General features: G+C 40.0%; 2 protein-coding genes across 2 annotated transcripts in view; one reads left to right on the top strand and one right to left on the bottom strand.

The window, feature by feature from the left end:
- The window catches only part of LOC141002627 (general transcription factor IIF subunit 2-like), a 44747-nt gene that overhangs the window by 14194 nt on the left and 15058 nt on the right, over positions 1-15495 (bottom strand). The gene's annotated exons all lie outside the window — the stretch shown is intronic.
- Positions 5312-6088, top strand: kctd4 (potassium channel tetramerization domain containing 4). Its single transcript, XM_073473990.1, has one exon. It carries the CDS (start codon positions 5312-5314, stop codon positions 6086-6088), a length of 777 nt encoding a protein of 258 aa, XP_073330091.1.

Below are 15495 nucleotides of genomic sequence, written 5' to 3'. Positions count from 1 at the left end.
ATTTAATTATTAGTGGGCTGAGCTGGACTGGCTGTTTGCAGGTTTTTAAAATGGTGATTTATGGGGTTTAAAAAAGGTAAACAGAAAACGGGGTATATTTTAAGTTGGTTCGTTGGTCTCTGATATTGCCTGGATGCAGACACATTTGCTGTCGAAAAATTATGTTTTATAATGTCAAATAAACTAAACCAACAGATTAGCCATGCTAACAAAATTAGCTAAGGTTAGAATAGACAGATCTCTTCTCTGCTTTTATGTTTCTGGTTATAGAAAGGCTAAATTTAAAAAGGCATCACAAGAGTGTTTATCCTTTGTCACTGGTCAAGTTGCTTAATTTCCTTGGTTTGTATTGATTGCCGTGTTTCCTAGAGAATGCCTACATTGCATATGCTGTTTTTTGGTTTGACTAAGTGCAGCTTCACTTAGAAGCAATAGTTTGCTATCGATGCTATTCTAAAATTTGTTACCAAAAATACCTGGGCGGCCCACCCAAGTAAAGTCTATGTGTGGGAAACACTGGATTGATTGTAGACCACTTTAGATTTTACTACTGTATCTAAGGTGCTTTAAAAGTTTTGTATTGAACTTCCTAACTCTCATATTTTGCACCAACATTAATGATTCATGTCAGTTTTAACATTTTAAAAAAGTTCATAAAACATCATGTAGACTGTGTGACATTGATGATCCACTGAAACCCAAGGTGAAATGTCTGAATGTCAAAAATAAAATGATGATATCTGATTAGCTTGATCCAATTTGATTAACTTTACCCCCCACACACTCCATATAGTAGACAGACTTCCATAATGAATAAAGCAAGAGATTGACAGCTCTGATTTGTACAAGACCCTATTTTAAGTGGTTGCCATGCCAGCTTCACAGCAGTCAGTGACTCCATGTTACACCATAAGCTCTTAGAGCAGCTCTATGAATAATTCATCCCCTTTGATAGGGAAGGAGAGTAGCTGCTACCAGCATTTTTGGGAAATTTATATTCAAACGTCCTAAGCTGTTAGTTTGATAGAGAGACACAACAGCTGTGACAAACAGATTCTCACCGACTTTGAAGATAATGATCGTCCTCGATGAGCCAATTTTAATGAACAGGAGGCAGAAAGCAGGTCAAACCTCCCACAATCCTCTCCGCTGCATCTTGGCCTCGTTTGCAATTCCAATTGAGTGTTGTTGATGATGATACCACTAATCAGTTATGATTAGAAAATCTCCACAGAGAGAGACAGAGAGCTGTCACTCTGGGATCTTCTCCCAGATAAACACACATACACAGAAAGAAAAGCAGCATTTCAGTACTCCACATCATTCATCGCTGCAGTTCAAATCAAGTGTTTTCAGTTCAAATGGATCTTCTGTCATTGCCTTTGCTACACACCTCCATTTACAGCACCAGCTCGGAGTGCAACTGGTTGTTAACAACCTGTTGCACAAATGTAAAACACCTGTTACTTGCTGTTGCTTTTAACAAGAAATCTACAATGTGTCCTTAATTCATTTTTTGTGTTTGCTGGGGGAAAGTACGGGGGCGATTATTATGATTGTGTCATATCGCAAATTAAATTTTACATTTACAGTTTTCATGGTCAAGTGCACAGACAAGCATAGATACATGCACATTTAGTGATTTGGACCACAGTTAATCAAACAGATTTAAGTAAAAATTTTATCAAATGATAGATAAAAGTAAAAACCCTTCACTTCATCCTACTCACCAACTTAAGAGAAAAAGTTATTCATCACATTTCTTTTGACTTTAAAATGCTCATTCATGAGAGCTCAGGAGGTCTCCTGGATTGGTGCAACACAGAAAAAACTAAAGAAAAAAAAGGAATATATAAATAATTCATAACAGGGTAGTGTTATCCTGCTGTACTATCAACAGCTGCTACTTTTTAACCTCCAAACACACATTTCATCTACTTCTTACAAATCTCTTTGGAGCATTTTGAAGTGTATTTCTGGTAACTTTTATAAATACTGGCTGAGTACAAATCTTCCTTCTGTTTTCATTTGTTGTTGCTAAATAAACAGGTGCATTTATTTCTACATCTACTTAGTATGTGAGCGGTCTGCTGAGAAGAGTCCTCAAGTGTAATCCAACAGACTTTGAAAAAGGCTGGAACGTGGGTGCCAAGAGGCTGGATCGACATCAAACACTGGTGGCTTGAAGCACACAATAAGAAGTAATCAAACAGTAACTGAACTATGAGTGAACACACTGATCAAAGGTCACTTTTTTTTCAAGAGGTTATTCTTAAAACCATTCTCTTTGAACTGTCTTTTCACGATGCACATAAAGACATTTTATTTTTTTAAGTTCTCTTTTTATTTAGTTTTTTCAAGACATTTTAATGTGGAAGTGTTGCATAAGTTACATTTTAAGCAAAAAGTCACTGATTGCAGCATCTCAAATGGAATATTTCCTGGTTAATTAAGTCTTTCGTGGTAATAAACGGGACGCTTCAGGTTTTGTAAAGATGGTTGGACAAAACAAGAGCTTTGAAGATGACACCTTGGACAGTGGAAAACTGAATATGGACGTTTTTCAGATTTCATTGATGTTTTATAGACCATATAATTTAATGATGAATTAAACTAATAATCTGCAGATTAATAATGAAAATAATCATCAGTTGCAGACCGAAATCTAATCTCATCCATCATCCTAGTACCCTGTGACTCACATCCAAGTTATTATCCGTCTATATACAACAATATTTTGCCACTGAAATGTAAACATCCCTGCAAAGGCAGCCCACTGTGTGTGCTGCCCTGCAGTGACAAATACTGCCACAATCCAGGTATTTTGTCAATGCCAGACTTCTGTGCAAGTGCTGATAAATTATGCAAATTGACTGGCATTGCCTCTCCGGTGTAAAAAAACATCTAAAGTAGGTTACAAACCATCTGGACTGAAATAATTCTGCAACAGAATCGTTGTCGGGGTCAGAATTAAGCATAAACATAAATTAATGTGCTGTCAGGCAGTCTGCCTGAGTGGCTGTATGTTTTCTACAGTGAGTTAAACATAGCATTTGGTTTGAGCCATTTTCTACTCATTTCCCACACCGTTCTGTACTTTCCCATGAAATGATGCTTAAAGAAACACAAGAAAATTGGCGGTTAATAGGTGATTTATATGATCAAAGGTAGGCAGACATCGATACATTTTTAAAAAATCATTAACTCACCATGTGGTAGCTGTAGTAACTCGACCATGTGTTCAGTACGCATTCATTTTTCAGTGTAAAGTCTCTAATGAGCAGCAGTCACACTTCCCCCTGGATACATAAAAGGTTTCCCCAAGAAGTTAATACACTTCTCTAACACAAAACTAACAGACTGTGCCACTTATAATTTAACCCCTTACAGACCTAGAACAATATTTGGGGCGCCCGATTCTCCTGTTTTTATTTTGTTGTTTGTTTATTTTGCTATTCTAGTAGTCAGCACCAAGTGCCATACATAATTTGATTCAGGAGAACCTTAAGTTTCAGTCAAGCTCATTTAAAGTCCCAATTTTATATTTGGTTTGTCTGAGAATGGGTGAATTAACTAGAATTTTTGAGTTTTACTGTTAACTCAGACAGAACCTCAGAAGGTTTATTTTTAATTTAAATGTACTTGAATTTTTGTCTATATCTGACCTTTCCTACGCAAGTTACACTCAATATATTATATTATCACTGCCGTTTATTCAGTGAAAACAGGTGCAATCCTATATTTCACCTACTGACCGTGTAGATGTGTCCAAAAAAGTTCAGAGAGTAAATTGAAAGGCAATTAAATCAGAAAAGAGGAAGGTAAAGCAAAAGTGACTTCTTCAGAGAAGCATATTATCCATTGAACATGAACAACAAAAGTAGCTAAAAAGCTGAGAAAGTCTGCATATCAAAGTATATGAATAGGATTAGCTGTTCAAAAGTTAGTAAACATTTTAGAACAGACATTTTCAGCCAACGGCGCCTGTCTAGGTCTTTGAGGGTTAATACGATAAGCAGTTAGTTACTGCTTTCCTAGAATAACATTCACTTAGCACAGTGTCCAGTAGCTGAAGTGTTAGCATGGAGCACCGAAGCGTCAATCACACACTGTAACCAGCCAGAAACCAAAAACATTGCACACACACCCACACACACCCACACCCACACACACACACACACACACACACACAAGACTCGTGCAGTTCTCTTGAGGGGGGCTGCAGGCCAAAGGATTAGCCAATTCAAAACCTGTCCTTCATGACCAGACCACCATTCACTGTAATTGGTCCATTTCCTCCACAGGACACGAAGCCAGCGCACACTCAAGACACACACACAAACACACACCAGTGCGACAAAACACACACGATCAATGCAAAAGCAACATTCGCCAAGACAGGGGACTGCTTGCTATCTTGTAAGAAAGAAAACAAGATATTTCCATAAATGCGTTCCCTGGTGCATTCATTTACATAAGACTAGCAGTCGTCTTCTCACTGTCATAACCAGAGACAAGACAGAGAAAGCTTGCCAGTAAACCCATGAGTCAAACTGGATTCCTTTTCAAACAGATTCCAGTTCACATCTAGTGCTGTGTGGTAAACAGATGGATTTGGCTGCAAAAGGAGTTTCATATTCAGACTTACACGAACCGAGACAGTTTCACACCACAGAAATTATAGAAGCAACCCCCTCCTCCATCTGGTGAGAGGAGGGTGTGTGTGTGTGTGTGTGTGTGTGTGTGTGTGTGTGTGTGTGAGTGTATGTGTGTGGCTGGATCTGTGTGTGCGTGTTAATTGCTAGAGCTCAGCTAGTGCTAATTGCTAGATCTCCGCTCTGTACCTTTTTTTATCAAAGATAATTAGGGAAAGAGAGCAAGAGAAAGAAAGAGCGAGCTCCTGGAGTCCGTACTCTTCTGTTGTTTGCTCTGATATTCCCTCTCTCTCCTCCCTGAGTGTGACGCTGTCTACCCACCCACTCCCCTAAAGAGAGAGAGAGAGAGAGAGAGAGACAGGGAGAGACAGAGAGAGGAGGGACAGCGAGCAGCACAGAGAGCCAGTCTGTTTTCAGCTCCCAGTTCACTATAACTGCTCTGCCAGACAGCACTCAGCCATCCACCATCACACACTCTCAAACACATTCACTCTCACTATACGACAGCTGACAACACCTTTTCATTTTTTCAGCAGCACCACACACTCACACAGCCAGATCAGAAGAGAAGAGAAAGAAAGACAGACCCGATTTGTGCTGCAGACACACACCAGCTCTGAGGAAGCTGGGTCGAGGCTGGAGAGGGTGACTGGAGAATGGAATGGAACCTCAGAAGGATGGAAAGTGAACTGAGGCACATCAACCCGGACCTGCTGCAGCCCAGCAAGAGCTTCAAGAAGCCCTCTTCAGGCACCATCACCATCAACGTAGGGGGGTTCCTGTACACTGCTCACCGGACAACCCTTGCCAAGCACCAGGGTTCCTTTCTGGAAGAGCTGGCAAACGGTAAGAAGCCGGTACAGCACACCGATTCCATGGGCAACCCCTTCATCGATAGAGATGGTCCAGTTTTTCGCCATGTGCTCAACTACCTCCGAACCGGAGAGCTCCAGCTGCCTGATGACTTCCGGGAGGCAGGGCTCCTGCGACGAGAGGCTGATTTTTACCGTCTGACTGAACTGGTGGAGGCCGTGGTCGAGTTTGAAAGCCAGAGGGCGGCCCTGCGGGAGGCCGCATTTTTAGAGGTGACGGATAGCCACGAGAGGTCGCAGGGCCTCAAGGTGTACTGCAGCGACTCCATCTTCCTCGAAAAGATCAAAGCGCGGCTGGTGCAGATCTCCAAGAGTCGCTTGGACGGCTTTCCGGAAGAATTCGTGGTGTCGTCCAACGTGATCCAATTCCGACACTTCATCAAGTCGGAGCCGGGTTCGCGGCTCGTACTGAAGGAGGACAGCACATTCTTGTGCACACTTGATTGTCTGAAACTAGAGACAGTGATGCTAGCACTGAGATCCGGCTTCAAGCTGGTCACCAGCCTCGACAGCAGCAAAGGCTCTGTGGTGGTGGCTGAGGCCCTGCACTTTGTCAAGTAGGATGGTATGGGTAACAGATGAGGAGGAGAGGGGGAGGCAGAAAGGGAAAGGAGTAGTGCCTGAGTCTATATCCACCTAATGTAAGGTATTGGTTTGGAGATCTTGTAACATGTGCTGAGCTGTAATGTGTCAGTGGGTAGGAGGAGGAGAACGGGTGGGTTAGATTGTCTCACGGTGTTTATATCTTTACTGCACAATGCTGGCTTACGAACACAGGATTTGATCATTATTGGGTAAGACTGGGTTATCCTACAATTATCAGTAGAGAGGCATTTTGGCATCAACCTTTACACTGCTTTGTCAGCTAGTATTTATACAATTCAGAATGATCCAGAACAACTTAGTATTTATGATGTCTTAACTGCATCTGATTAATTATCACACCACTCTGTAACATGGAGGGCAAGCCAACAGTAAATCCTTCCATCGAGAAGACGAAGGGAACAAACTGAGATTCTGAACATCAACAGCTTTATCAGTGGATTTGTCTCTGCACAAGAACTGCTTCTGCTGCTTTGTCGGCTGCAATAGCCTTCAAAACAAGCCGTGACATGCACCATCCAGCTTTTACTACAATCTGTGCGTGTGTGTGTGCGCGTGTGTGTGTGTTGCTATACACTGTGTGTGTTGTGCTAAGTTGGTTTAATAGCTTGTGTTTAAGTTTATTAGCCTCTCTGGAGCCTGAAGGAAAAACCACAGCGCATTCATTGTTGTGTCGTACGGATTAGCAAACTCCACATCCAAATTAGACCGAAGAAAAATAAACTCTTCCTCAGATCATGCCAAGATGACAAGTTGAGTTTTAAGTGCAAAGAAACGTGATTATTGTAAGGGCTTTGAATCTAGCATGATGCATGTGCACTAAATAAACTGTGTGTTTGCTAGTGCTGTGAGCCTCTGTGAAGTCAGTGCCCTAACAATGCCTATTACTTTTCAATGTGAATATTTTACAAATAAAAGTGACACTGAAACTACTGGCAGGGTTTGAAGTGTGTCTGCAAAAGTCGTACAGTTAAATGCCTGAGTCATTGCTGCTTGTAGTAACATTTAGTGTTGAGAAGTTATTATGCACCAATGACAACATCAACATCCCCCACATGGACGTACAGTGTGCAACTGTACACACTGAGCCAGACGGGAGCATTATTACTGTTAAGTTTCCAGAACATCCTGATACAAATAAATGGTAGAGACACACTGAACGGTCTCTCACTGTCAGCTTTATCAAACCAGAACATTTTCCTTGCATAAAATTACCACTGTTCCATTTCTCTGCATGTGTTAAACGCTAATTTCATGTCTGGAACGATCTAGAAGGTGTGCAAAGAATACAAGGATCACAGAGACAAAATTAACACTATGTGCAGCATATTCTGTGCCGTTGCACATATGAGGTGTCAGAACATTATAAAGGTGTAATGTTCCTGGGTTTCCTCTCCCTGAATGAAGACATCACGTCAAAACCCACTTTCGATGACTAATTTTAAAACTGGCCTTAATTCATCAATGCCACTGAAGGAAGAACCACTTACGGGCTGTTTGATTTTATCATTTTAACCTCATGATTCTCATTTCACAAAAAATCTTGATGTGCGATTTATCTGTCTCTATTTTGCTGGGCTTACAAGATGCTAACTAGCAACATTATACAAAAGGTTTTAAAACATTCGCATTTGGGCGTCCCCAAAAGGTGATATTTCTGGTGGCCTCTAAAAAGAATAAACATTTCAATCGAGGACATAAATTAAGAAAATAAACTGGTATATGCAACATACTGTATAGCTCCTAAATTTTTGAGACTTACCAATGGGATTAAATGGCAAAAAGTCTATTTTGAATATAATGCCTGGCTATATTTTGGGTTAACAATAGAAAGGAAAAGCTTATGTATAGGTTGAAGTAGAACCAAACTAGGCGGTGACACCAAAGTGAAAACTACTTTCCGTTTTGCATGGTCCATTTGACTTTTTCTGTTACTGATCCTGTGCTAAAGTAATTATTATCTCATCAGTGACTACAACTTGAAGAAGCACAAACATAGTTATCAACCTTTCCAAATGTTAGAGACCACTTTAACATCAGCTGTAAATGTTCTCTTTGTCAACCCCTAGCACCGCAAGTTCTTACTTCGCTGCAGTGATGCAGAAGTGTACTCAGGTTGTGTTCTGCACTCAGACTTAAACTTGGTGAAACAATATTTCGCCTGGTGTTGAGTTCGTTTTTAAACTACACTGAAATTCTTCTAATCCGGCTCACATTTGTGATACAGGGCACTGATTTTCTTAATTTATCTCGAGCAAAGACTCCTAACCTGAAACAACTGTGGCATACAGTCCACTTACAACGGACTTGGTTTTCACATCCTGTGCCCTAAGACACTGTGTGGTATTCTTCAGCTGTTTCTTCATATGAACTCAAGACAATGTCCCGAAAATCAGGCTGGCCCTTTCACACAAATTAAACACAACAGGTGTGTTGTGATCTGATTCCGATACCTGAATTTAGATATCTACAGATACCAATACTGATGTGTAAGGTTACAGTACACAGGGCTGTAGTACACTTCTTATTAAAGGAGCAAAAAATATACAGTATGTGCACTCCAAAACAATTTATTTGACCTGTAGGGTGGAGCATGCAGAAAGCAAGATTAAAAAGCGGACAAAAAGTACGCTGTGGAAAATTTGTCTGACAGTTTCAGCATCAACCCCTACTGAGAGAAATTCCCAAATCTTGTCGTCTCCAATAATCACACATTTTCATTGCCGTTTTCGTGACTTTCGTGATCGTTCTTCTTCACCTTTGGATGTCTGTATCCTTCTGGTTTCACGCAAGCCTTATGATAGAAAATATCATCAACACATCCACTTGCTTGCTGTGAATTCTCCGGACAAAGACCTGCGCTATTCACATATGGCCTCAATCTGGGAGTTAGCAGGGAAAGACTGTTTAACATGCAGCCCAGCTGATTCGGGCATTTGCATTCTGACGGGTAACGTCTGGGTAAGTTCAGGTGTAATAGGGATCCTTACAGGTAACCAGCTTTACAAGCAGCCTCAGAACTGGACTGTGTTCGGTGACAGTACACAGCTTATTGACAGCATTTGATGACAGTCATTATTGATTTGATAAACAAAATCCAAAACTGTCAAAATGTCATCATATATTAATAATAATTGCACATAGCGGTTGAGATAACAAGGGGAGAGAGAAAAAGAGACAGCTACTTTTGAGCAAAAGTAGCGCCATTTTAAATGAATACATTTAACCGTGAGTTTTGTAATCTGTTGCACATGGGATTTGGATGATATAAAAAAAATGAATGTCCCAATTATCCTGATAATCATCAAAATAAGCTTCTAACTCTTAAAATGGCACACTGAAATCACTTTGTTTAAAAACAAATATTTTTAATGAATTACAGATAGGACAAACATCTTTAGTTTGGAATCCACAGTATTTATAATTTAAATTTTTTTGGGCGGGGATAAATGGGGAAGCCAAGTCTTCAGCCATGGTACTGAAAGGGAAAGGATATTGGAATAACTGGAAGATGTGGGTTCACCCTTGTGACAATACAAAATAAAGTTAGACAATTAAGATAGGACTGTACATTACGGAGCTAGACAGCTTTTACAAGTCCCGCATGTGAGGATACTCACTATAGTCCAACAGTGGAAATTCACCACGATCTACTGATCTTGGGTGTGTTTTTTTTATCATGATCCGCAAAAAAATCTTATATTTTCCCACGGCTGCATCTCTATTGTAACATAACAATTTTAGTAAAACGGCTCTGTTCAGCTCTCCTCTCACCTGTAACATAATGACAGTAAGCTGTACTGGCTCGCTGCCACCACAGCGCAGCAACTCCACCTGCAGAAGCCTTTGGGGAGCCCCCCTTCAAACCTCCAAGTTCCAGCAAGGATATTTGGTGTGTTAAAAGTAGGCCAGCCTGTGAGATAAATTCTGCACTTTTCCCTCAAGGAGGACCTCTTTTTAACTTGCCGCATTGCACTTTGATGTGCGTCATCATCAAGAACACCTTCTCAAGTGTTTTCTTGTCGTGTCACTTTCTACTTCAGCTCTACTACATTTCTCCAGTTCATTCATTTGAGATTTCATGGTTCCAAAATGTTATATTTTTCTTTTTAATTACTTTAATTTATTTGTAATAATTTTGAGCTCTGTACACCCGGTCTGACAAAAAAACACTGAGGGTGACAGCATTTCTCACTAGTTTCAGAATTTTTAATAAAGAAAAGAAATCAGCAGATTTATCCATAAAGAAAATGATTAGCTAAAAATGAGCTCAACCTCAAATCAATTACAACTTTTACATTAATGCATGAGTATAACATTCACACATTTTTCTGAATTTATTTGACTTTATCATAATTAGTCTCCCTTGTTAAGGTGATGCAGGAATGCCCTGAGCTTATGACAACCTCAGTGAACTAGTTCAGATGAAAGAAAATGAGAACAAAGTTGACTTTCTGTGGGTGGAAGTGTTTTCCCCCCACTGCGATGTGAAATGATTGACAAGATGACTTAGATGCTGCTGCTGCTGCTGCTGCTGCTGCTTTGATTTTAACGAGTAAAAAATAAGTATGGTTGACCAAATGTGAGAAAATCATTTGATACTGCAAATAGTGTTCATTTTAATTGCAGTATAATTCTTTCCTAAGGCTGCACGAATTCTGCGAGGATACTGATGTTTGAAATAACAATTTTTTTCTTCCTATTTATGACCCCTTTTTTTGCCAGGAAACAAAATCAGGACAAAAACTCCCGCACTCTGTTCATCTCACTTGCAATCAAGAATACATTTTCATAGCGTTTCGGTACGAAGACCTTCATAAAGTTATTTTTGTCCTGATTTTGTCGGCCCTTAGTCTTCTTCTACGCATCTCTCGATCCACAGGTGTGCAAAAGTTTTACTCTGTGAATTTGCCAGGAAACAAAGAAATCTTCATTATAAAAATTAAATACAATCCTACACATTGAAGAAACAACCTTTAATATAACCTTTAAAAAAGCTTCCAAAGCTTTCACGCTTGCTACACAACAAGCTTCTGAAAAGTAAAACATTTTCAGTGCTTCCATGTCCTCACAAACTGATGGCAGGGATGTTACGAGCTAGTAGCTCATGAATGTGCCACAACAGATAGACATCGGCCACTGCTATCGGTGAATGTCATCTTATTTGCCAATAGGCGGATGGCATCAACATGGCAAATCTAAGCCAATTCCTATGTCGGCCAATTAATCAATGCATCTCAATCTCTCCCTAAAATAAATTATCAGGGAGATAATGACATAATTAAAGGCGTGCTCCTGTGATATATCAACACACTCACAACATTTAGGTTCAGGTCTATTAAGCTCTTTGGAGCAATGCAAACTGAATAATATATTCAGCCTACCACAAGTCAATAGACTGATTATACTGGGTCACAAAAAAGGCTAACACTAGTGTGCAATGGCTGCGCAAGTACAAATAAGCTGCTTTGGCAGTACATGATGCTGCCGGTGCCAAAGCAAATGTGAAGTAGGGATTTGTCAAGATCCATTTATGGAAATGTTTAAATTTAAATCATTCCAAACACTGAGAAGTTTTCATCCCTGCAGAGTGCATTCTTGCTAGAGTAGAAAAGTGGCACGTCTTTGAAAAACAAGTTAAATTGCATCTTACTGAAGAGTTGCCTGACCACCTTTTCATTACAGTGAACACCGACAATCAGCCACCTTTGAATGAGCAGCATCTCTCATTTTACCTCCCCCCCTCCGTGGTGACTGACACCATCTGTCGTGAAATGGTCGGACCAGCCGCCACCACCCCCGTCATGACTCATACATCAACACCAACCTCTGACATCAGGCGGACCTCATCCACAGCCCACTCCTCTCTCACACACACAACAAACATGCGACGCACATACCACCACGTGCGATACATTAAATGTGAACACCTTCGAGAGGAAACTCAGTGAACCGGTGCAGTTCGCCACCTTGAATCTGTCAACAACATCAAATCTGAGGCCTTTTTTAATTGCAGAGCAGCACCATGCATTTTTTATGACGATGACTGCTTTTACTTATTAGTCGCGCTGTCAAAGTGATCCACACCTCATCAAAAGACAGCTTCGGATTGATGAGGGAGGTAGAGAAAGACAGAGGTGGTTACAGCAGAGAGAAAAGCTCAAATCATGCTACTATCATCAACCGTCTCATCTTAGTCTTTTCACCTGTTGCCAGGCAAACTCAACTCCTACATCATATGCTCTCAAGCTGCTCTCTATCTCTGACACACACCCTTTCTGGTCGTGTGGTGCCGCTCGGCCAGAAAATGACTAACATACCTCAGATTTTTATCTTTAAACTTCAGACAGAGAGGCAGTGGAAGAGGAGGAGAAGGAGGAGGAGGAGGGGAGAGAGACATGGTGATGAAGAGGAGAAGGAGGGGAAGGTCAGACCCCTTCCACTTCTACTCTCAGCTCAGACAAAAGATGCATCAGCAACCATTATTCAAACACAAAAAAAGAGATGAGAAGCAGATGCAGAGAGGCTGGCAGGGCACAAAGAAATACAGAGATTTTTCTTTTAAATGCAATAATATATTTAGCTATTTTCAGACTGAAGCTGCCAAAAGCTGTTGAACTTGAAATCTGAACTTCTTCATATTAAATTATCAAAGTGTTTTCCATGAGAACTGTACTTTTTTTCCTCAGGGTGTGAAAGCCTCTGAAATAGCATTTACACTTTAAAACAATCTTGTGTCTTGGGAATCACTTGGTTTCAGATTCAAGCATTTCTTTTTATTCAAAACAGTCTTCTACCAATGAACTGAGATAGATCCACTGGTTCCCAGTGAAGTGTTTCAGGCATTTTCTAGAAACAATTACCTAATCTTATGGCATTTTCAAATTGGAAAGAAAAAGGCTATTCGCTATACTTATACCCCCTAAAATTACACTTGTTGTAGCATCTTAAAACATCTTGCTCTTCAAGAAAGTCATTGAAAACAGAAAGAAACAGGAACAACAGAAGCAGGCTGATCAGAAGACAAAGATGTGAGGAGGATCTCCAGCAGAGCAGAGGCAGAGACACAGAATGAGGCGGAGGAGGAAATCAGAGACAACCTGCCCTCCACCTTCCTACTGTACAGTATGTGTGGAATTACAATCGGCACCATTTGACACACCACCACAACGTGTATGTGTGTACATGTGATGGTGTGAAAGTGAAGTGAATTTATTTATAAAAATCAATGCCAATACCAACAGCCTTGAAAGTGATTTGAATGCTCTCATCTTTTAGTTTCTGTCTTGGAGGGTGTAAAATAACTCAAAATGCAATGTTCAACAGCAGATCAGGTTTATTTCTTTAGATCTGACAGCAGTACAGATTCTCTGGGCACACTGTGCATCTGCAGCATTTATTTAGCATTAATATGTGCAAGCATGTTCTGCCATTTTGTCACACATACACTCATTCCCCGGTATGAATAATCAACCAGGCAACAGCTCCCAAAAAGTCCCAAGATCACCAAGTATCAGTGGATTTTTGGTATTTTGATGCGAAAACAATATCAACTAAGACAGATTCTTGGTTACTTTAGTCTCTAGGCCCTGCTTGTACGATGGGTATGTGTCATTTTCTTTAGTTTATTAGTGCTAACATGGGGCCTGTTTGTACTGTGAATAACTTAGAAAAAATCCAATAAACAAACAAATGGCCATACAAACAGAGAAAGGAAAAAAGAGACCCCTATGTCAAACTAAAAATGTATAATCTATTATCATAATTTTCAAATGCACTGTATTCAATATCTGCTGCTGGGAGTCTTTCTATCAAAACAAATGACATTGTTTGTTTTTTGCCGCTGCAGCTGCTCAGTCCCAGCTCGTTTTGAAGACAAGAGTCGGGTGCAAAGAGAAACCTTCTAGAGGAATAAACACCCAGAATCTCTGGCGATCGTGAGTTTAGTGAGAGTTGAACTCAGACACACAGACACAACCTTGGGGCATGCTGTTGCTTGCTATTTTAATGCTTAATGTACAGTTATAATCTTGCTGTTTGAGTTACGTAAATAAACACAACTGATCCTGCGATCAAACTCGTTTGGCTGATGAAAACACCATCAAACGACAACCATTGCTGATGAAAAACTATCTGTGTGACTTAGGCATAAATGTTCAAACACGTAATGTTTTAAAGTTTTATTCACGTTAAGTTTCCACTCATTCGCCGACTTCCTTCTGCGCTCTCTGACTTTATCCCGTAAGTTATAGCAACAGGCGACAAAATGTAATGCCCCATTACTTTGAGTAAACTTGTGGATTTCTCTGGGTTAATGTTGGAAACATTTGGGATAATGTGAGTATGTACCTCAACAAAATATCACCCTGTATCATCAGCAGCAGCACTACATGGACCAGCAGTGGGGAAATCTGACAGCAGAGTCAGTCACAGAGAGCTCATGAAGAAATAAATGTATCAGTGTCTCTAAAGTGGTGATGTGCATACATGTAACCATGGTTACCAAACGATTTACATAAAATACACAGTGCTTACACAGATATATATACGCAAGATCATTTCCTGACCAGTTTGCGACGAGTTAGATGGAGTTAAGCTTTTGAATTCATGCTAAAAATCAAATATCTAAAATTGAAAATATGTTGCTACTATTATAAATGTAAAAGTAAATTATTTTTTAGTAGTCTCAGTTTCTAAGTTTCAGGAATAGCAAGCTATCACACTGCCGGTAGGAATCTGAAATATTTTTTATTTCCATCAAGATTATGACAACCTGGCTGACAGAAAACCTGAGGCCACTGAGTTATCATGTAGGAGGTCTGGTTGATTTCTGTTTCTCTGGGCGAACAATGGAGCTGCCATGTGTAGCTGTGCTTTCTGTGCACTGTACTTAATGGGCCACAGGCTACATACACACGGCAAAGATGTGTGAGAGGAAGTGGGAGGTCAATATATATAGCAAACATTTACCCTACAGCTCTCTAAGAGGCTGATCCTGCCAAGTAGTGAGTGGATGTTTAAGAGTATGTGGCTGAATTTTATGTATTTTATAAGGAAGACAAGATATAGTAAGTACTAGAGAGCTACTGATATGTTTTGTTCAGGGCCGATAAAGATATAAATTGTTAGTTATCAAGGAGCCGATATACATTTGCAGCAAAAATAAAGATCTTAGTATCAAAATTTAGTAGCAATTTCAGTACAGTTTTGAGGGACTTTATTTCTGTATTTCAATTTTCTGCCACTTTATACTTCCACTCCACTACATTCATTTGATAACATTAGTTAAAAGTTACTTTGCAGATTCAGAATATTCAGTGTTGCTAGGCTATTACTCATGATGTGTAACAAATCAGATAGTGTTT

Source organism: Pagrus major, chromosome 9 (genome assembly GCF_040436345.1).
Source record: "Pagrus major chromosome 9, Pma_NU_1.0".
NCBI classification, from domain to species: Eukaryota; Metazoa; Chordata; class Actinopteri; order Spariformes; family Sparidae; genus Pagrus; species Pagrus major.
The sequence above is the reverse complement of the archived record's forward strand: the minus strand, read 5'-3'. Positions and strand labels throughout refer to the sequence as shown.